The sequence below is a fragment of the Dipodomys ordii genome, unplaced genomic scaffold (genome assembly GCF_000151885.1).
Source record: "Dipodomys ordii isolate 6190 unplaced genomic scaffold, Dord_2.0 Scaffold106, whole genome shotgun sequence".
Taxonomy (NCBI): domain Eukaryota; kingdom Metazoa; phylum Chordata; class Mammalia; order Rodentia; family Heteromyidae; genus Dipodomys; species Dipodomys ordii.
In genome coordinates this window covers 2,098,422-2,120,251 of record NW_012267322.1, presented here as the reverse complement: position 1 = coordinate 2,120,251, position 21,830 = coordinate 2,098,422, and the positions used below count along the sequence as shown (strand labels likewise).

At 50.0% G+C, this 21,830-nt stretch overlaps 1 protein-coding gene across 1 annotated transcript in view; it reads left to right on the top strand.

Moving 5' to 3' along the window:
* The first annotated feature begins 571 nt into the window (after positions 1 to 571).
* Znf423 (zinc finger protein 423) overlaps positions 572 to 21,830 on the top strand; it is a 325,283-nt gene continuing 304,024 nt past the window's right edge. Inside the window, exon 1 of the mRNA XM_013027900.1 lies at positions 572 to 960. Within this exon, the coding sequence (XP_012883354.1) occupies positions 921 to 960 (40 nt within the window). The 5' untranslated portion in view covers positions 572 to 920. The remainder of the gene's footprint in view (positions 961 to 21,830) is intronic.

Below are 21,830 nucleotides of genomic sequence, written 5' to 3'. Positions count from 1 at the left end.
CCCGGGGCACGGGTGCGCCTGCCCGCCGCCGCCTGAGCGCCCCTTCCTCCTCTCGGGAGCCGGTTGCCGGGCCGAGCCGATAGCTAGAGAAGGGGGCGTGAGCCAGGGGCACCCGAGCCGTGGCTTCTCAGCCACTGCGGCCGTTCCGAGCCCCCCTCCGAGTAGGCTGAGTTGAGGGACCTCCCCCCCCCCATCACTATCTCCAAACCTGGCGTTTGGACATTTTTGAGCCATTAATATTTATTTTTTTTTATGTGCGGCAGGGGATAATTTGAAGGATTTTTTTTCCGGGGGGGGGTGCTGATCTCTTGAGCTCCCGACCGCCTCCAGTCTCCCCCCCCACCCCACCGAGACCCTCTCGACTCCAGCCCGGTTCCCCTTTCTCGGATGGGTTCATTGTGAGCTCCACACCGGGCTGCGCGGCCGGACGCCTGCAAACTTTGCACAAAAATCCGGCAAGGGGCGGAGGAGAAGGAGGAGGAGGGTGAGGGTGGCGGTGGGGTGGGGGAGGGAGGGAGGGGGCCGCAGGGGCCGGGGGCCGGCGGGGGGGGGGGAGGAGGAGGGGGGCGGCTTTTTTTCCCTTTTTTTTTTTTTTTGCATAACTCGGCTCGGCCGAGTGGCCTCCGGACTCCCCGCGCCGCTGGGACCCAGAGCCCCCGGCTGCCGCATTGCAACAGGCAGAGCCCCGGTGCGCCCCCCGGGCCTCCCCCCGCCTCGAGCGGCCTCGGCCGGCCCAGGCCGTACCCCCCAGGGAGGTCGCCCCAGACCTGCGGTCCGCTCCCCACAGCCGCCGAGCCGGCTGCAGAAAAAAAAAGTTTCCGAGAGGCAGGAGGAGAAGGGGGAGAAGGGCTGCCCGGAGCGGCGGGGGGCGGCGGGGGGAGCCGGCCGCGGAGGGCGACGGAGCGCCCGGAGCCCCGGACATGTCCAGGCGGAAGCAGGCGAAGCCGCGCTCGGTGAAAGGTGAGCGAGCGAGGCCCGGCGGAGGCGCGAGCGAGCGAACGAGCGAGGGCGCGAGGAGGGAGGGAGGGAGGGCAGAGCGAGGGAGGAGGGACCGGCGAGCGGGCGGCCGGGGACCCGCGCGAGCTAGCCGAGAGGAGGAGGTGGCGGCGGAGGAGGCGGAGGCGCAGGCGGAGGGGGTGGAGGAAGCCGAGATCGGGAGGCGGAGGCAGCGGAGGGGGCATGGCGCGGACACTCTGCCCTCTCGTTCCTCTCCAGGCCCCGTGCTAACGCTCGCGGGGCCCGGGGCCTGGGGAGGGGGTGTCCGCTAGGGGACCCTCGTAGTTCCCCGCGTGTGGGTCCAGGGCCCGTGTGGCCAATCATGGGGTGCGGGCCTACTTGGCGGGGATTGCGAATGTCGGTGGCGGGAGGAAGGAAGAGGCGACGAGGACGGCGCTCCGGAGGCCGCCGTCGCTGGCTCTGGGCCTTGCCAGGTTGCTCCTGCGTTTCTCCTCCGCCCCGGGGTGCGGAGCGGGAGCCCGGGTGTTGCTCCCCGCGCCGTCCCCTCCGCCCCTTGCCCAGGCTGCGCTCCCGGTCGGGGCCCCCGCACTTCCTGCCTGCTTCGCCGAGGCCCACCGGGCAAGGAGCCTCCGCCAGGAGTTCATTGTCTGCGCCGCGCCGGCGGGACGCGGGTCCCCGGGGGAGCGCAGCGGCCGCCGGCAGCGCCCTTTGGCGCGGGGGCCCGGGATCCGACCCCTGGCTGCCGCACCTCCGTCACCCAGACTGGCTTCCTCTACCGAATCCCCAGGGCACGCACGTTTGAGGAGCTACATCTAAGTGTACACACACGCACATATGCACACGCGCTCGCACGCATACGCTCTTCCATGTTTTGCGTTTCATTTCCAGCAAGGGCCCCCAACTCAGGGGCCCCTGGACCGCAGAGGTCCGGCAGAGGCCTCGCGCTGGCCCTGGTCCCCTTCCTGCCCCTTTCTCTTCCTAGGGCGGCTTCTTCTGGTCTGGCCCGCCGCTTTGTCCCCTTTCCAGCCCCTCGAGTGGGTGCCCGGTCCGCTGGCTGCCCTGGAAGCTGATGGAGGAACAGGATGAGAGCGGCTGTGTGTTGAAGCCTCAAGTCCCTAGGCTCTTGTCTTCTTCCAACTCCCCTGGTGACCTCTGGCCGCAGCCCAGTTCTGCTCTGAAAAGTTCATTTCCTGGAGGCCTGCGCGGGAAGGCGTTGGGGCTCCGCTCCCTTCCTGCCGGCCTTGCTCCTGGCTGGAATGCCTGAGACAGAATCTGGCACTGCAGGGAGTGGTGACACCCGCCATCTCCCTCCTAAATCCCCTGGAGAGTCAGGGGCACTCCGCCCACAGAGACGCTTCCTGTCATCATGGGAGACACACACAATCCAAACTCTGAGCGCCCTGTTTGCTCCCTCTCCCTTTATTCTTTGAGAGAAGTTGGTCTTGTTCTGCCTGCTGTCTAGTATCCCAATCTGAAGCAGCTGACCTGCCCCACAGAACTTCGGGCAAGGCTGTTGTGATTGCCCAACAAGGACACCCGAAGAGCCTCCCAGAAGAGGACAGCGAGGAAGGGCCCATGTTTGTCCTTTTGCCCAGTAGAAGGGCTCCGTACCTTGAAGTAATGTTTGATTTTCTTTCCCTGTCTTACTGCTTACTCCTCCAACAGCCACTTAAACACAGCTCAAAAGAAAATGTAGGATCTGAATTTTTAGTTTTATGAATAGAGGCAGATTTTCTTTTGTAAAGATACAAAGATTGCTTACCCATCACCTGTGTCCAGGTCTCCAGCCCTCCTTATTTTCGCAGGCCACAGCCACAGAAAGGAAAGGTGGAGGAGTTTGCTGTGAAGAGATGGGTGGATATTTCAGAGTTGCTTGAAATGAATTCTAAAACCACTCTGATCTCAGAGAAAGACTTAAGAATTAAGCTTCAGCCTTTCATGAAATGAGCCTTGAAATGCTTTTTAATGTGTTTGTCTGTAAATGTATATGTGTGTATGTGTAGCACACATTTCAAGCAAATTCATGGGGGAATCCAGGAAAGTAGGAGTCAGGCTAGTGAAGGCATTTTGAGAAGTGTAAACATCAACCCATACAGCGCCTCTCTGCCTTTCTGCCCTTGGAGTCCGAGACCCCCTGTTTCTCCCCATGGTTTTTTGCTTTTTCCGTAAGTAGCTACAGTAGCTCCAACCCTTGTCTCTCACCATTTTGCCTTTGATTCAGTTTACTGGGGTGATTAGGGTGGAGATGTGGCCACTTATCAAGGGAGGAATTAAAAGAGAAGATAATTTGAATAGATAAGAGTTACAGCAGGTGATGGATTTATTGCTGTTCAAAATCTGCCCCTTTCTCTCAAGCAATGTTGCGAAGTGTGTGCTTAAATGTGGACAGTTCCACACCCAGTGTTTGAAATGGCAAGGTCTTCACCTTTAAAGATGCTTGAAGGTGCTTCTTAAGAAACAGCAGTGCTTTTTGCATTTCATTTTATTTTGTGTCCACTGCTGTGTGTCAGGGCTAATGTAGAGGCATTGTGGACTTGCTCAGCCCCTTGCACTATGCTGTGAATGTCGCCTGACTGTAATTTGTAATTGATCTCTGAAATATGAAAAGCCCATAGCAGGAAGGAAAGACAGAAATGTAACAATTTTGAATGGATGCTCAGAAAGGTGTGATTTGAAAGCACAGGCCTTGCTGCTTTGAAAATCAAACAGTCCTGTGGGGGAGGGGGGCTCACTTCCCACTGGCCCACACAGCCTCCCTCTGGAGTGGGATCACTTGTCCCCTCGGGATGTTTGTCCTTCTTTGGAAAACCCAGCTCAACAGGGAGGATACCCAGTCAATATTGGGAAGGGGGCTAGGGCAGTAGGTCAGGGAGTAAATAAATAGCCTCATTGGTTTTCAAAACCTTGTGGGTTTTGCTTAAAAACAAAACAAAAAAGAAACACCCAACAAACACATGAATGTTGGAAAAGTCACAGTCTGACTGATTTTCCTCTCCCCATTTCCCCCTTTTTATGTCCTGGTGATGTGGTATGGTGTGGTGTTAGTTGTGATTTGTTCCTTTTGATAATTTTGGCCTCATTTCCCCAGCTGCTCTCTCTCTCTCAGAGGTTATTTCTGCAGATGATATCAGGTGGTTTGGTGACCATTCCTGGCCAGTATCTCTGTCACTCACCATTAAAGAGACCTGTTCCCCTTGCTTGCCAATCCATGCAACAGCCTGTTCATTCCTATGGAAAATGAATATGTCTTTCTCCCAGCCTCAGTTTCAAACTTTTGACTGATTTGTATTACTGTCTTTTTTCCCCCCCATCTAGAAACTGCCTGTTAATTACAGTTCTTATATTAATTATCGCTCAGGCTGTGTCCATACACCTCCTACCCCAACCTCTCAAACTAACCCCAGTGATTTCACTGCCCACTGTTTCCTTCTTTGTCTTCCTCTCCTGCCAGCCTGGAGCTCCTCAAAAGTCCATCTTAGAAATTTGGTGGTCTGGGGACTTGGGAACAGCGGAGTTCACCATTGTGAGTGTTTCCATGGAAATAATTGAGGTGTAATAAATAGAGGCGTTCTGAGGTTACAGGTTTCTTGATTCAGCTGAGACCACATACAAGTGTAAATTGTCGAGATTTGTTTGACTAAATGCACATGATCTTGCAGGAAGGGCAAAACAAATCCTTTGTAGATTTCTTTAGCTTTCTATGTGGATTCGGGTAGGCAATATTTAATTCTAATATTTAACCCCTCTCCCCAATTATGTTATTGATTTCCAGCTTTGGAAGGGTCTGTTTCATTGTAGCAAGCATCCTTTATGTCTGGTAATTGCTATTTAGATTCTTACACCTGTTTCCTTGCAAAAACTTAATAAGCAATAAAATAAGATAACTATGTGCTTCTGGCAGGAGAATCCTGCTAAACGTTAACCATAAGGTGCCTAGTGTGCATTAATAATGAAAGGTGCAAAATGCTGGTGACTTTGCAGTCATAAAGTAATTTTGAAGGAGCAGCCGGCCCTGGCAATGTTGTGGCATGCTTCAGTGTGTTAACTGAAGAGGAGGAGGAGGGGAAGTCACACCAGCAGAAAACTGGAGCACAGTTGCCTTGAGTACAGTGTTCCTAGCTGGAGACTGAAGGCTGAGGTCTGCTTCCATCTAATAGAAAGTTACAATAATTGCTGTATCGGTAGCCAGCTTTTAAGCTGGTGGCTGTGGAATTCTTCCCCTGATGTAGGATTTAATAGTCTGGCAATTAGATGCATTGATTTCTCTTAACTGTTCATTTGGATGTGTAAACGAAAGGAACCCAGCACTGAGGCTGCCTTGCTGCCTGGTTCTAAAACAGGCTAGTTTAGTTTAGGTGGTGGTAGGAGAAGGTGACTCTTCAGGGCAGCATTTGGATCCCTTCCCTTTCCTTTAAAAAAATAATTTCTGTCCATTTTGCAATGAAATGAAGGGCACCTGTTGTTCAGTACTGTGTTGAAAAGAAACACTTTTGCCTAAAATGTGAAAACTCTCCTTCCTACTGCAGATGCTTCTAGAATAAAACCTCTCTGTCTTTGAGTGAGTGGACTCAGTTTCATGTGGTCTCTTGAGTGCCAGAGGGTGAACGTCACAAAACACCTTGGTATCTTCTAGCAGAGGCTTCCCCCTTCACAATAGGGTGGGCTGTAGAGCCACCTGGACCTACCTGGTTCTGTTGATCCCTGATGAGGTGTGGACGCTTTGTGTGTCATGTCTAGCATCATGGATCCTTTAAGGATGGGGGCTGAATGACTTCTTGGTTTGGAACGTACATAGATTTGGAACGTGCGTAGATAATAAGCTCTCTTGAACACTAGCTCTGTATGCATCCTGCAGCTGGATCTGCAGTTTCCTGTAGTTTCCCCAGCTCCTGACCATAAAATTGTCTAAAAGTAATCAAGCAGAGGGTAGCTGTGTCTTCTGATGGCCCTGTCATTTTGCCAAAGTGGGCAAATGGATCTTGATTTAAGCAAGCACCACCTTGTCCATGCCCGGTACACTGTTGCAAAGACTATTGCCTTCACATCTTGAAAATACTTGCTACAAAGATACTGGGGTTTCTTTGTAATTGTAGGTGTAGGACAACTACAACAGAGTGTGCTCTGGAGACTTAGTGTGTGCCCCATTGCATAGGATAGTGGGCAAACCCTAGTAGAAGTTGGTTGGCAAATTTGGCAATTTTATACATCGATTATGAGCTTGTGATTAGAGTCATTTTACACACCAAAATGGACTAACCCTGGATTGGTTACCCCCTGCTTGACGTTTCTGGTTCTGTCTGTTGGGCTTCCTTCGCCTGCTGTGAGCACCAAGCAGGGTGAAGTAAGTAGGGGAAATTTGGATGGAAACTTTTGATTCGTAGCCTACCAGCCAGGATCTGCCGCAGCCAACGATTGGGGTTGTACTCGCAGTAAATAAAAATACTTTACCGCTTTCAAGGAGCACCAATTAGCTGATTGCTCCGCGTGGCTGTCTTTTAAGGAGAATGCTGTTTTACCTATCTTTTTGTACAAAGGTTTGATTTTTAATGTCTTGTGAGAAAGATTCTCTTTGTCTTGATTGATGTCAGGAATAAAAGCATGATGGTAATATCCTTTTGAAAGCTATTGTACTGTCAGCCCCAGCTGACAGCAGGAGGGCCTCCCAGCGTTATAGATTAGTGCTGTGAAAACAGTCACATTTTCTTTGTTACGTGGCTGTTGTTCTACTTGCAAAGTCAATTACACAATGTTGGAGCTCAGTTACCCAGTTGACTTTGGGAGTAGCAGTGTCTTTCATTCTCTTCTTAAAGATATAATTTTCCTTTGTGGATGTTGTTGTTTTGTTTTCTTCCTTCCGTTTATCTTTAACCTGCCTCTCTTCTCCCTCTGCCTCTCCTGCATTCCGTTCCCCCCCCAACCCCCCTCCCAACTCATCCCAATGGTCTGAACACATTAGGGTGGCAAACACTCTGGTTTCATTTGTGACAAGTCAAATTCAAAGATTGTCACATCATTATCTGTGAATTCTTCTGCTCATTCACATTTCACTGGCTTCTTATTGATAGAGTGGCTTCAGAGCCAAGGTACACAAAAACCCATCAGACAAGATTACCATGTTGGTAATCTCTTGAGATTATGGTGTTGATGATCTCTTATCCACTGGGTTGTTCTCTGGATTTAAGGTCATGGAGAATGGCAAATTCAGAGTTTCTCTTTCTTTTTCTTTTTGTTCTGCTGCTGGGTTGATGGGATTCTGGAAACCAGTTTTCTGTTGCAAAAGACTCCTTTGTGCTTGGATGTTGGGCCGAGGGTGTTGAGTTTGTGATTTGTAATCCTGGATGGCATTATGAGGGTGGGTGGGAAGAGTCTTAGGGGAGAGCCCATCTATCCTCCCATTGCAGGTTGCCAATGGAATTGTAGGGCTGAGTTATGAGGCCATCTCAGTATACCTTTTCTAGGCACACATGGACTGACTCAGGAGGGATATGCATCCCCATTTATACATACAGACAGACATATATGTATATAGATATAGATATACACATAGCTATCTATACATGTAGATAGATAGCTAGACAGACAGATATACATGTGTGTATGTATGTATTTGTTCTGGACCTCAGTCTAGGACTCAGGGCTGGGGTAATGTCCCTGAGCATATTTGCTCAAGGCTGGCACTCTACCACTTGAGTCATAGTTCCACTTCTGGCTTTTTGCCGGCTAATTGACAATGAGTCTCGTGGGCTTATTCTGCCAGGACTGGCTTCCAACAGTGATCCTCAGATCTCAGCCTCCAGAACAGCTAGGATTACAGGACTGAGCCACCAATACTTTGCTGAAATCTTAGTATTGAAAGGGAAGAAAGCCTTAACATATCCAAAGCTGGAAGTAGCTGCTGTGGGAGTTTTAAATTTGCTCCCATCTGTCCCTGCTTCCCACCTAAATTCCTTAGTTTCTGAACTGGTCACTGAAGAGTCTGGAGCCTGAGCTCGTGGGAGCATCTTTTCCTTGAACCAGAGAGAGCATTATGTACTGTTGCACTAGGCTTTAGATAATGGGGACCCATCAGGAAGCTCCATGTGAGGATACTAATTGTGGACCCCGAAGTTATTACTCTGAACCACTAGACAAGAGCCTGTATTCACCAGCAATTTGTCAGGACTAATTTTGTTTTTCTCCAATAATTGAAAATTAATGTCTTGAAGTGAAAGCAGATGTTCATGTCATCTTCTGAATTGGGATATAAAATGGGGCTCTGTGGATGTGCTCACTAATTTAACAGCCATTTTCCTCTCCTGGATAATGGGGGTATTGGGGGTGACATCACCCAAGGGCCAGGAACCAGGGGCTGAGAGAGAAGGCTATGGGTGGCACTCTTGTGCATGGTGGGGGGTCCACTTTGGAGGAAGAACTTGGAAATAATCTTGCTTGGGCCACAAAGCTTAGAGAAATCATTGTTTTACATGTTCACTTGCACAAGGCCTATTTGCTGGCCTGACTGGTCTGATGGGGGACGAGCTCTTTGCCCTCTACCTCTGCTTCTGGCACTTAAAAAAATGTGCTAGAACATTAATAAGATAAAATTTTCCATGTAAGCTTTTCTTTCCTTCCTTCCTTCCTGCACAGAGGCTTGAAATGAGGATATGGGCACTGTCCCCGAGCTATTTCGCTCTCAAGGTTGGTCTCTACCATTTGAGTCACAGCTCTACCCTTGACTTTTTGGTGATTAATTGGAGTCTCACAGATTGCCCAAGCTGGCTTTGAACTGAGATCTTCAGATCTCAGCTACCTGGGTAGCTATGATTACAGGTCTGAGCCTCTAGCTCCCATCTTGTCTTAAGCATTTTATATATATATATATATATATATATATATATATATATATATATATATATATATATATATATATATGTATGTATGTATGTATTGTTGTTTTTTTTTTTTGCTCATGGGGCCTGAACTCTGGGCCTGGGCACTGTCCTTCATCTCTTCAGCTCAAGGCGAGCGCTCTACCACTTTCCGTCCTAAGCATTTTAAAATGGCACGTAAGTACATGCACAGTGTAGTGCAGCCATCACCACCATGAAGTTCATTCCTAACTTGAACTCAACTGGCTGTGTGTTGAGTGTCTGAAGAGCATCAGACTTGGAGGGGACAATCTGGTTAAGGCTTCCATTTCCAGAGTGCAGTGGATGGAGAAACAGCCTCAGAAGAGGGGGTAATGCTCAGGAGCTAGTGGTTCTGTGAGGGGTAAGATGGATCTGTTAAGACCTGAATAGGGCAGGAAGTAGCTGGGTCAGGACTTGGGGTGGGGCTAGGGTGCTGGGTTGGGGGAGGGATACAGGTAGGAGCTCTTGAGTGATTTGAGGGCATGCTCCAGTTGCAACATTTGCCCTGTCATCAAGGGATGAGCCATTCTTCGGGAGTCAGCCTGCCTCAGTAGGAGCTGGCCTAGTGACTCTGGTAGGCCAGCTCTCTTGTGGCTCCACAGCTGCCTGCTAGAACCCAGACAGCCCTTGCCAGCATATCTAGCCCTGAATACTTCAGGCTGGTTTGTCAGTGAATGAGAAGGGAGGAACTGCTATTGAGGAAGGGCAGCTCAGCTGTCTTGATTTCCAGTCCTCCAATGCCCAACATTTGGGCCTCCCTTAGTTCTACTCATACGATACTCATACGATTTATCTTCCTCTTTCTCTTCCTCCTCTCCCTCCTCCCCCCTCCTCTTTCTCCTCTTCCTCCTCTTCCTTTTCCTTGTCTATGCTATAGAACTTTTACTCCTCCTGATTTTCCTGTAATTGAAATTTGCCCTTTCGCTACCTGGGCATGAATTATTTTGTGCAGCGTTGTCATCCCCTGTCCCGCTGTGAGGTTTATCTCTTCTGCTGATCCTAATTAAATAAAACATACTGTTCACCTAACTCCTGTTGCACAGACTTTTACCTGCCTGTAGGCAGAGTGATGGCCATCTGGGCATGGTTAGAGAGCCAGGACATGGCTGGATGGCTGCTGCCACATCCAGGATAGAAGATTGGGCAGGTGTCTCCCCCTTGGCCTGGCTGGTGTGGGACTTTGGAGCTACTAGCAACATACGGTTGCTGAACAAGAGAAATGGCTTTGTCTCTAACTCCCCTGGGACTGCAGGTTTGTACCTGGGAAGAGGAGAGACAATCATAGCTCCAGAGAGTCCCTTGGGAGAAGGTGCTGGAGGAGAATGGCTTCCAGAAGAGGGAGATGGAAAGATGGGTTGCTCTCGTCACTGGGGTGGAGGCTGCAGAGAAAACTGGCTTCTCTGGGGACCCAAGAAGAGTGCACATGTGCTTGGCACCCAAGATGGCCTCTGTAGATGCCCTGTGTCCCTTGGGGAGGGTGTGGTCAGTCAGGAGGCACTGCAGGCACTGGGGGAGCACTCAGGCCTTTACTATTTTTACCTGTGACCTCTTTAGAATCCTAGAAAACTGCTGGTTGGAAAGGCACAGGTCTCTTCATTCAAACTTCTTTAGGTGTGTTTCTGGCATCCTTAGTTTTGTCAATCCTGGGCTTGCTTGCTTTCACTCTCTGGGAGCTCACTGCCTCTCTGCTACTTCTGTGTGTGTTTAACCTGAACTTCAAAGGTAAAGCTGTAGTTTGTCTCCCGTAATTTAGGCGTGTGGTGCTAGTTCCATCTCCTGCAGCCATGGAGCATAACTGAAATTCCTGGCCCCCACAGCGGCCCTGCTGAGAGTTGGCAGAGCCCATCCTGCCTTGCTCATCCAAGGGCAAGAATTCAGTGCATGGGTTGTGGGCAGCCTGGAGTTCATTCACAGATAGCCTCAGCCTGGTCTTGTGGGTCACTGTGCTTGAAAAACTTCTTTGTTTTGGGGTGCTGGTCCTCAAGGCCTGCATGCTGTTCCCTGAGCTTTTCTGCTCAAGGCTAGTGCTCTACCACTTGAGCCACAGTTATACTTTGGGCTTTTTTAGTAGTTAGTTGGAGGTCAGAGCCTCATGGACTTTACTACCTTCTGAGTAGCTAGGATAACAGGCATAAATCACTGGAGATCTTAAGATCTCAGCTTTCTGAGTAGCTAGGATTATAGGCATAAGTCCTGGCAAAAAAAGAATTTTCTTAAATGAGTATAAGTAGTCAAGGGAATAAATATGACCGGTAAATGAATGATGGAGTTATGAGTAAATCATTTCATCCATGAGCAGGGGAATGAGGGACTGAGCGGACTCTTCTACACATGGACTGTCAGTCAGAAGGCCTAAATAGGATTTGGGCTCTCTGCTGGCCTCAGTCTCTGTCCCTGCTGAGCCTTCATGCTCCTGGGGATGGGGGTGGGGGTCCTTATTCTCCTTCATTCTCCAGTGCCCTGAGACGTTGGCCACCACTTATTGAGAACTTTGTGCTCATATTCTTCTAGACTTGTAAAACATCACTTTAAAGATGACTGAGTAGGGGCTGGGAAGGTGGCTCAGTGGTAGAGTGCTTGCCTTGCATGCCTGAGGCCCTGGGTTCGATTCCTCAGCACCACATAAAGAAAAAAGCCAGAAGTGGCACTGTGGCTCGAGTGGTAGAGCGTTAGCCTTGAGCTGAAGAGCTGAGGGACAGTGCCCAGGCAGAGTTCAGGCCCCACGACCAGACACCCCCCCCAAAAAAATAAAAAAAAATAAAAATGACTGAGCAACATGGGATTTTTATACTAATGCTAAACAAAACAGTATGTTGGCTTCAATAAAGTCTATGTCACCCCACCCTGTCACAGAGGTCAGACGGGACCTATGTGGTGAGCTTGATGCTGGCAGACTCTACAGTTCAGCCATCACAGAACAGCCTTCTGGACCCTCCTTGTCTTTCAGAGAGGGCTTGTTCCAGGCATAGGGGTTAGCAGTGGAAGAGAGGATGGCTGATAGGAGGCAGGAGAGAGACAATGCTGGCAGGGGAGCCACCCATCAGAATGGTAAAGGGGGGCTTTTCTTCCTAGGGGAGGAAATGGTTTGGCCATCAACAGTTCCTTCTTTGGGCCTCAGTTTCCTCATCTATAAAATGAAATGGAATTACTTGGACTAGTAACATAAGTTTATTTTTTATTTTATCATTTTCATTTTATTTATTTATTTTTCTTATTTCTACAGTGTGGGAATATAACTCAGGACCTTGTGAATCCTAGCAGTTGCTCTACCATGAAGCTATATCCCCAGCCCTGTACACTGGCCTCAAGGTCTCAGTTCTCATGTCTGAGCCTCCTGGGTGGGATTATAGGTATATTCTACCACACCTGGCCGAGGTGTAGGTTTTTAATTCCTAGGACACAAGCAGGGCAAAACACGAGAAACTCTGGCTTTAAAATAATGCAGGCTAGAAGGATCTTTTAAAGTGTCAGATCTATAGTAATAAACTCTGTTCTGGGAAATTCCTTGGTGGGGCAACTGGTTGGTTCTTCCCTGCCCCCCCCCCCCCTTGGCCTTTTGAAAGGTTTTAGTGAGCAAGAAACATGAGGAGAGGGCTTAAAGTCTGACAGTGATGTCTGTGCCTTTTTTGGGTATTGGGAGTTTTGGAGTTGGTGGTGGTAGAAATCTTTGGTCCCAGTTGGCAACTCTCCCTGGTTCTTTTGGCTCCAGGGGCTCTGCCAGGCATTGTTGAAATTCTCTGGTGCATCTCGTTCTGAAGGTGGAAAATGGCATGTACCCATTCAGAGCCATCAGTCCTGGTCCCTGGGAAGGATACTCAGAAGGACAGTCTCATGGTTTTAGCAATTCCCCCTTCCTCCCCCTGTACTTCCTCTTCTGTGCTTGCTTGAAGCTTGAATTCTAGGCCTAGGTGCTATCCCTGACCTTCCTTTCCTCAAGGCTAACACTACTACTTGAACCACAGCTCCACCAACTGCCTCCTTCCCTCCCTCCTTCCCTTGCTCCCTTTCTTTCTTCTTTTCCCTCTTTTTTTTTTTTTTTTAAATTTGGTAGTTTACCGAAGAATCTCACAGACTTTCTTGCCTAGGCTGGCTTTGAACCACAATCTTTAGATCTCAGCTTCCTTAGTACCTAGGATTACAGGTGTGAGCCACCGGCACTTGGTTGATGATTATAGGCACATACCACTATGTCCTGCTTTAATTTCTACATCTTGAATAATTTTAGGTGGGTCCTGTGATTTTTGCTTGCAATCCCAGTTTCTCAAAAAGCAGTCTGGACACAAAGATTGTGTGATTCCCATCTCAAGTAATAAGTCAAACATGATGGTCCACACCTTTGAATCCAGCTAATTGAGAGGCTGGAGGTCAAGGATAGAAGTCTGAAGCCAGCCTCAGGCAAAAACAAAATATTTTACCAAAAAAAATTAGGGCTGAGGCAAAGCTCAAGTGGTGAAGCACCTTCCTAGTTATCACAAGGTCCTGAGTTGAAATCACAGTAATTGCCCCCCCCCAAAAAAACAAAAAAACCCCAACCCCCCCAAACAAAAACAATCTCACGTCTTTCTCAGGGATAAGGGCTGTTGTCCTGGGTTGTTTTCTTTCCCATACCTATTCAGTAGTGCATTTATAAAGACATATGTACATATGCCATACATGTCAAAGTTTGAATACAGGTAGTATTATAGGCTGCTCCTCTCACTTGCTATTTTAGTGAGGCACCAAGTTTCCATTTTCACCACTCACTTAAGTAGCATTTTGGGCATTTAAAGAAATATTACCTGGGCCTAGAGTCTGGAATCATAAAGGTGGGGCCCCAGATCATCTTTACTCCTCTCTCTCTCTCTCTCTCTCTCTGCCAGACTTGGGGAGTGAATGCTGGGCCTTGGTCTGGGCCTGAGCTTTTGTGTTCAAGGCTAGTAGTGTTCTACCACTTGAGCCATAGCTCCAATTCTGGCCTTTTGTGGTTAATTGGAGGTAAGAATCTCACGGTGGAAGTGGTGCTGTGGCTCAAGTGGTAGAGCGCTCGCCTTGAGCTGAAGAGCTGAGCGACAGTGCCCAAGCCCAGAGTTCAAGCCCCATAACCGACCAAAAATTAAAAAAAAAAAAGAATCTCACAGGCTTTTCTGCCCTGGCTAGCTTAGAATTGAGATTCTCAGATGCCAACCTCTTAGGATGACATTTGTTAGCTACAGGTACCTGGCTCTCAGTCTCTGTCTCTTCTCCCCTCCCTTCCTATCTCTGTTTTCCCCTCCCACTCTTTTCTCTTTCTGTTGCTTTCTCTTTTTGTTTGGAAATGAAGTCTTGAGGATTTTTCTGCCAGGGCTGGCTTTAAACCTCAATCCTTTGGATCTCAGCTTCCTGAGTAGCTAGGATTACAAATATGAGCTACAGGAGCCCGGATAAATCCTGAGCATCTTACTCAGATGAGACTCTGCCTGGGCTCCAAGAAGTTTGTAAGGAAAACCAAGTGAAGCCATGTGCTCACAGGCCAGAAAGGATAGAGAACCCTGTAGATTGGACCAGACAGGGAAGGTGGAGGTGAAAGTACAGGCTTAGGACTGGGAGGGTAAGAGAAGTTGGAGATTCCGCTTGATGTTCAGATTTCAACCAAAGCATAGAGGGTGGCATTCTTCCTAGACGCTAAAGGGTGGAATCACAACAGCTGGAGGGACTAACATTTAACCACATCCCTTCTACATAGACACTGAGCTATGCAGGACCTCATTTAATCAGGGTGCTTACTTCTGGCTGCTTTTGTAGGGTTCAGACTTTCTTTTTTCTGAGAAATAATGAATCTTAGACAATAGGTAGCTTAGCAACTCTCTCCTATGGATTGTCAGTCTTGCCCAGAGAGATGCAAGTCAGTTATCCAAGGTCACACAGTGACCTTGTAACAGAACTGTGCCCAAGGGAAGGGCAAAGATGTGTTGGGAGCTTGCTGTTTCCATTTACCTAGACCAGGGCAGAGCCTGAGACCGCCAAGCTTTTGGAGGATGAGGTACATTCTGAGCAGATGGATCTAGGGGTTCCAACATTGTGCCCCCACATCTTTGTTTTCTTATTGGTGGGCCTCAGTTATACTTTCTGGGAAAAGGGACTTCAATCCCAGGAGGGGTGTAAGGATCTCAGAAGAGAAAGAGGTTTGTAAACTGAAATGGCCCTCCCAGGAGGATTAGTTACTTCTTTGGGGGTGGGATCTTGCCCTGGAGCAGCCTGACTGCCATTCTCTCTTTTGCTCATGCATTTGTGCTCAGAATTCAGCTTTGAAGCTGTTACCTGATAGATCACCTCCATTCTTCCAGAGATACTGGGTTTGCATAACTCTTCAAGTCTGCCTATCCGTTTCCTGGACTCACTGGCCAGGCACAGGTGGAGTGGGAATGTGGGTATGCAAGACATACACCCTAGAATGGGTTGCATGAGTGTGTCTGTGTTTGTGTGTGCATAGGTCTTTGTGTGCACCTGTGGGTATGTGTGTATCAGGTGCATACACATGTTTGGATGTGCATGAACCAGAGCATGTTTACATGTGTGTACTTTTTGCAGGTGTGTTTAGTCTTGTGTGCCAGCAACCAGGGAAGAGACTGCCTGCTTCCAGCATTGAGGGCAGAAAGCACATAGTGATAACTTTGTTCATGAATTCACTTCAGCCATTACCCATATGTTTTGGAGCCCATCTATGTGTCAAGTACTGTATTGGATTCAGTCTTGTCAATAGAAAGAAGAATCTCTCTCTTTCTCTCTCTTTGCTGGTTCTGAATTCAGGGCTTGGGCATTATCCCTGAGCTTTTGTACCCAAAGCTGGTGTTCTATCACTTGAGCTGCAGCTCCACCTCCAGCTTTTCAGTAGTTAATTGGAGATAAGAGTTTTCATAGACTTTCCTGCCAGGACTGGCTTCGAATCATGATCTTCAGATCTCAGTCTCCTGAGTAGTTAGGATTACAGACATGAGCCACCAGTGCCCAGATCTTTCTTTTTTGTGTGTTGATTACTGGGCCTTGAAGTCTGGGCCTGAGTGCTGTCCCTTAGCTTTTTTTTCTCCTGGCTGACACTCTACCACTTGAGCCACAGATTCACTTCTGGCTCTTTTGGTGATTAATTGGTGACCAGAGTCTCATGGACTTTGCTGCCCAAGCTGTCATCAGTCATGATCCTCAGATCTCAGCCTCTCTCAGCCTCTTGTGTAGCTAGGATTACAGGTGTGAGCCATGAGCACCTTGTTTGTCTCTTTTTAACAGTCTTTTTTTTTTTTTTTTGGTCGGTTGTGGGGCTTGGTCTCTGGGCCTGGGCGTTGTCCCTGAGCTCTTCAGTTCAAGGCAAGTGATCTACTACTTGAGCCACAGTGCCACTTCCGATTTTCTGGTGGTTAATTGGAGATAAGAGTCTCACAGACTTTCCTGCCTGGGCTGGCTTTGAACTGCAATCCTCAGATATCAGCCTCCTGAGTAGCTAGGATTACAGGTGTGAGCCACCAGCGCACTGCTTTAACAGTCTTTTGACCATTTATAAAGTTGCTGTCATGAGGGTGGAAAAACACGTTTCTTATGGCTGTGTTTGGCAAACACTGTACTAAACAGAGTTAAAAGTTTTGTTTTTGTTTTAAACCTTTAGGACTTCTCAGAGGCTTTAAAATGTGAATGTGGTAGTCTTTTTGAGATGTTAATGGTCTGTGATTTTTAAACCTATTAGATCACTTGGCCTGGAATCTTACCTTGGGCATGTTTTTGGGTTTCAGGTTTTTAGGGTTTGCATTATTATAGCTGTGCATTTGTTCATCCCATTCATAGTAGGGACTGAGCACCTACCATGTGGAGGGCACTGATTCTGGTGCTGTGGCTTTACCTGTAAGGAGATAAGTTCATTGTAGCAGGAGTGTGGGGGGGGGCATCTGTAAGTGCCTGAATCAGTCACTTTGTTTCTGTTTGCCTTGGTAGCAAAGCTGTCTGGCATGGGCTAACTGGACGTGTTCATATGACAGAGGGCTTGAAGGGTTCTGGGGGCCTCAGTCTTCACAGTTACCAGGGATATACTGTGGGAGATGCTGGGGCTCTCTGAGCCTCGGCCTGCTCCCTGGGAACACTCACCCCTGGCTGTCCCTTGGGGCCCTCCTGTAGAGTCCAGGTGCTAGGTCTTCCTCCTTGGTGGGCCAGGTCATTTGGGCTGTTGTCAAACAAGAGCAAGGTCCTAAGCTTGCCCTAGGAACCTACATAGAGTGTCCCCCAGCACTGCCCTACACATGAGGCCTGCCTTCATGTGACCTCCTCCGTGGGTAGACTGGCTATGAGAACCATCCAGCAAGTGCCTGCTGGTCACTGCCAGGTCCTCAGTGCCTGGCACTGGACTCATTCCACTTCCATTCCCACCCAACAGATGGGTAAATGAGGTCAGCAATCTCCCCAGCCCATTGCCTCGGAAGTGCGGCCCAGAATCCAGCCCTCTTCCAGCAGAGGTGGTATGGGAGACAGCAGGGGCCAGTCGTGATGGGAACCGGGTGCTCCAGGCCCTGGGTCCTGGGAGATGAAGGCGAAAGCGGGGATGGGAGGAGGAGGTTGGAGGAGCGAGGACGAGGAAGAGTGGGGGTGGAGCCGGCAGTTGGGCAGGAAAGGCGGGGGGTGGGGGGAGGAATAGGGTGGGTAAAGTGGGAGAGGGGCCTAGGACTTTTCCCGCCTTGCGACCTGGGAGAGCCTGGCCGGCGCTTGGGAACGCAGCCCCTCCCGCGCCCCCGTCTGCTGGCCGGTGGGGCGGCCTGGGACCCCTTTGAGACGGCTGTCCTGGGAACGCGCCGGGCCGCCCCCCGCGCGGGAGGGCTCCATGGCTGCGGCGCAATAACTCAGGGCCCGGGCTGGGCACAAAGCGGCCGCGGCGGGGGGCTGGCTGGGAAGGCTCGGGCTGCGCGGCTCGCGCGCGCTGCCCGGGTGGGGCCACCGAGCTCAGCAGAGCGGAAGCCTCAGCCGCCCGACCGCCCCGCCGAGCCAGGCGCCCCCACGACTAAACCCGGGCGGCGGCGCCTCACCCACAGCTCCGTACCGGCCCCGTGGGTGGGCTGGGGACCCCAGCTGGCCAGATGTGCGCCTAGCGGGAGCCCTGGAGGTCCGGGAGCACTGATTGGCCCCGTAGCTTTGGGGCGGGGCTGGAGGAGGGCCGTGACTGCAGCGCTGGCTGTACACAATAATACAAATTTAATAATAATAATAAGAAATGATCAACTGCGAGTTCAAGCTTCACAGCATTTCTAGGATGTAGAGGAAACAGGCACAGGGAAGTAAAGTAGTTGCACAGTCTTCTGCAGATATTGCCAGATAGGATAGGAACATAGATCCAGTATCCCGTCTGGGGCTCAAGCATGCTTGGCTGGGCCGGGCTCAGAGAAATAGGGGCTGTTTTGAGTGCATTTGTATATGTCCAAGAAATTACAGACAGACTGGGTATCCGTAGCTCAGACCTATTATCCTAGCTACTCAGGAGGCCAAAATCTGAGGATCACAGTTGGAAACTAGTCCAGGCAGAAAAGTCCACTAGACTCTTAGCTCTAATTAACCACCAAAAAGCTGGAAATGAACTTGTGGCTCAAGTGATAGAGCTCCTGTCTGGAGTGGGGAAAAACTGAGTGAGAGCTTGAGGCCCTGAGTTCAAGCCTCAGTATCTGCTTCAGAAAAGCCAAACAACATGACAAACGGATTTGCAAATACATCTGGGTCACCATTCTGGCCGTTTAAAATCCACCCAACTGGTTCATTGAAAGGAGGGCCTTCATTTTCTGGACCTCCTGTTTCTGTGTGTGAGTTAGCCTTAGGTTAGTGCTGGGTTCCTGCCTTCAGTGCTCCTAGTTGTAGCAAGATGGCCATCAATGAGCACAGTTCACCTTCATGTTTACCTGGCTTTGTGACTGCACTGCTGTGGAGGTCACAAAACAGCTGGTCTAGGAAGATGGAGGTAGCCAAAGAGGAAGGCAAATGGTCTCTGGCTCTGAGCTTACCCTTCAGGGCTACCCGCCTTTATTCTGGGAAGGAAGGGTAACAAGGCATGGTCCCTGTCCAAGAGGACTTGATGGGACAAAATCTGGAGGGATTTATGGCAGTATGTCTGGAAGGGTAAGAACAAGTACTGACTGACTTCCTTGCAGGACTGGCACACACAGGATGGAAGAGGCAGGGTAGAGTAGTGGAAGAGGCTTGGAGTGGTGCTGTGGAGTGGCCACTGGTGCACATACATGATCACAGCATTATCCTTCCTGAAAAGCCCAGGACAGTCTGCCAGGGCCTTGAGTTTGTATAACCTCTGGGTACTGTGGCTCCAGAGGTTCTCACTCATCTCCATTCTCTATACAGGGAATCATTTGGGGGCTCCTCTTGTTTTCCAAGTGATGATGAGGGTCCACAGAAGCTAATGGCCTTATCCTACACCCCCAGCTCAGATATGGCAGGGCTGTGTTCAGCAGTCAGTTCAGCTGCTCATTTTTTGTTTTTATTTTTGGGTTCGGTCATAGGGCCTGAACTCTGGGCCTGGGCGCTGTCCCTCAGTTCTTCAGCTCAAGGCTAGCGCTCTACCACTTGAGCCACAACGCCATTTCTGGCTTTTTTACTCTTTGCTTATGAGGTGCTGAGGAATCGAAGCCAGGGCCTCAGGCATGCAAGGCAAGCACTCTACCACTGAGCCACCTTCCCAGCCCCTCAGCTGCTCATTTTTGAGGTCCACATAACTCATGGACAGGACCTTACCAGAGCTGGAGTCCCTTCACTGTATATGGTAAGGTTAGAGATGGAGGGAAGAGGCTGATGCTCTGTCATTGCTGTCCTGGTCCCTGAGACTGGCTTTCTAGGTAGGTGGAGCTTCCAATCCCAGATTGGATCTAGCCAGGCTAGCCAGGCCAGAAAGAAGACTCCCTGCCCTTCCTTCTCCCTGATGAGTTTGTAAACTGTGTCCTCAGTTTACTCTGACTGGGTACTGTTAGGTCCGCTCCTGGATGGCTAGCAGACTCCACCCTCCTCGCAGCAAAGTCTCCACCCAGTACCTGCGTTACCCAGGCAACTGGGACACCTGGAAGAGGTCACATCTGAATTTGATGTGGCCACACCTTTCCCCGCCCATACCCTAGATAAGGCCTAGCCCAGGCCCAGGCGCTCTCTCTGCCTTTTTCTAGCTCTCTCTCGCTCTCTCAGTTCTTTTCTGCTCTCTCTCTCTCTTGCTCCTCTTTTCTAGCTCTCTCTGCTCTCTTTCTGCTCTAGCTCTTTCCTCTCTCTTTCCTCTTTCTCAGCCACGTGGAGTGCCAACCTTGCCTGGTCCCAGCAGGTCTACTGAATAAACCTACCCCTTACCTGAATACCACGTGAGTGCTACTGTTCTTACCCCTCTCTCTGCTCTTTTCTAGCTCTTTCCTCTCTTTCCCAGCTCTCTCTCATTCCCAGGCCTTTCCCAGCCACGTGGAGTGCCACCCTTGCCTGGTCCCAGCAGGTCTACTGAATAAACCTACTCCTTACCTGAATACCACGTGCGTGGTGCAGTTCTTACTCGGCTACCTCTTTTTAAAAACCTAACAGGTACCTGAGTGCATTTGTTCTGTCTTCATTAGCTCTGTCTGGACACTTAATACTCAAGGTTCTTCCAGAGGAATGTGGAAGCTGTGTCTGGGTCCTAGGATCCAAGACCCTACCCTCTACTTGGAATGGCTAGGTGTGACTGTCCTCTGCCTCTCTGAGTGTCTTGTCCTGCTTTAGTTTTCTTAGGAGAGTTCCAAGTGTGCTCTCTTTCCTCTGGGGGAGGAGGGTCTCCAGCAGGTAGAAGGGGAGGCAGGAGGGATAGGTTAGGTTTTAGTATTTATTGAGGCCTACTGTGTGCCACCTGCCTGCTGAGTACTTTAATGAGTCTTGTCATGAATGTCCTCAACATCCCAGTGAGGTTGATACCCTTATGTTTGCCTGTAGGTGAGGTGGCTTTGGGAGGCAGCCTGAAGCTTAAGGTCGCATGTCAGAGTGGCCTGCTGCCTGGGAGTTTTTTTTTATTCCAGTCCCAGCCATCTTCTGTACACCTGGTGAATCAGTGCCATCCAGGTCCCCCCTCCTCCAGGAGCTGGTGGGGTGTGATTGGTTAATGAGAACAAAGCTGGTGGCCAGCCCCCTCCCTTCCCCAGCCCTGGCCTGTTTCTGAGGCTCAGGTCCAGGAGAAGCAGCTTGGACAGGTTAGGGATGAGGAGGAGGCCACCTCCTGGGATGTTTGATGCTGTACCTGCCTCCTGTGTTTTTGGGATTGCACACTCAGCAGTGCCAGAGCTATGGAGTCTCTGTTCTACTGGGAGGGAGGTACTTGCAGCATTTAGGCATTTAGGATGGTGTCTGGTCTCTTATTTCTGTGTTTTCTTTCACTCTACCCCCAAGGCCTTGGGAGTTCTGCTGTTTCATCCAGGAACCTTGGTTGTGGTTGTGGGGGTGGGCGGTCTTGCTGAGGGATTCAAAGCAGGGGCTCCACTTTGAGCCTCTCTGGCTCCACCCAGACTACCTCTCTGGGCCCTTGGGCTGGCCTAGGAGCCTGCATCAGTTTAGCTTCACTGTCAACATTTTCCTGAAACCATGGGTGTGGGCCCTCCTGAGGCTGCTTTTCCAGGCTGCCCTTCAAGGGAACAGGGACCTGTGTGGCTGAGAGTTCCCCTTCTCTGCTCTCCCAAAGTCTGGATCCCAGGACACCCTCCCCAGGGCAGTGGACCCTCTGCGTTCTGTTCTCCACTCCCTCCCTTGCTGGCTTCCTGGAACCCAGGGACCCTGGAGGTTTCTGGACCATATCAAGTTGCCTGGGTGGCTATTTCCTTTTTTATTTTTTTTGGCCATGCTGGGTGGGGGAGCTGAGAGGTTGATGATTGGGAGGGCACAGATGGAAGTTGACCACTAGCCCCAGTCTGTCTGGATCAAACTGTGCCCCCCACCCTCCAGCCCTTCCTCTGGGGGACCTGGGACCTGACTGCCCCTCCCAGCTGGAGAACAGCCCAGTTTGGC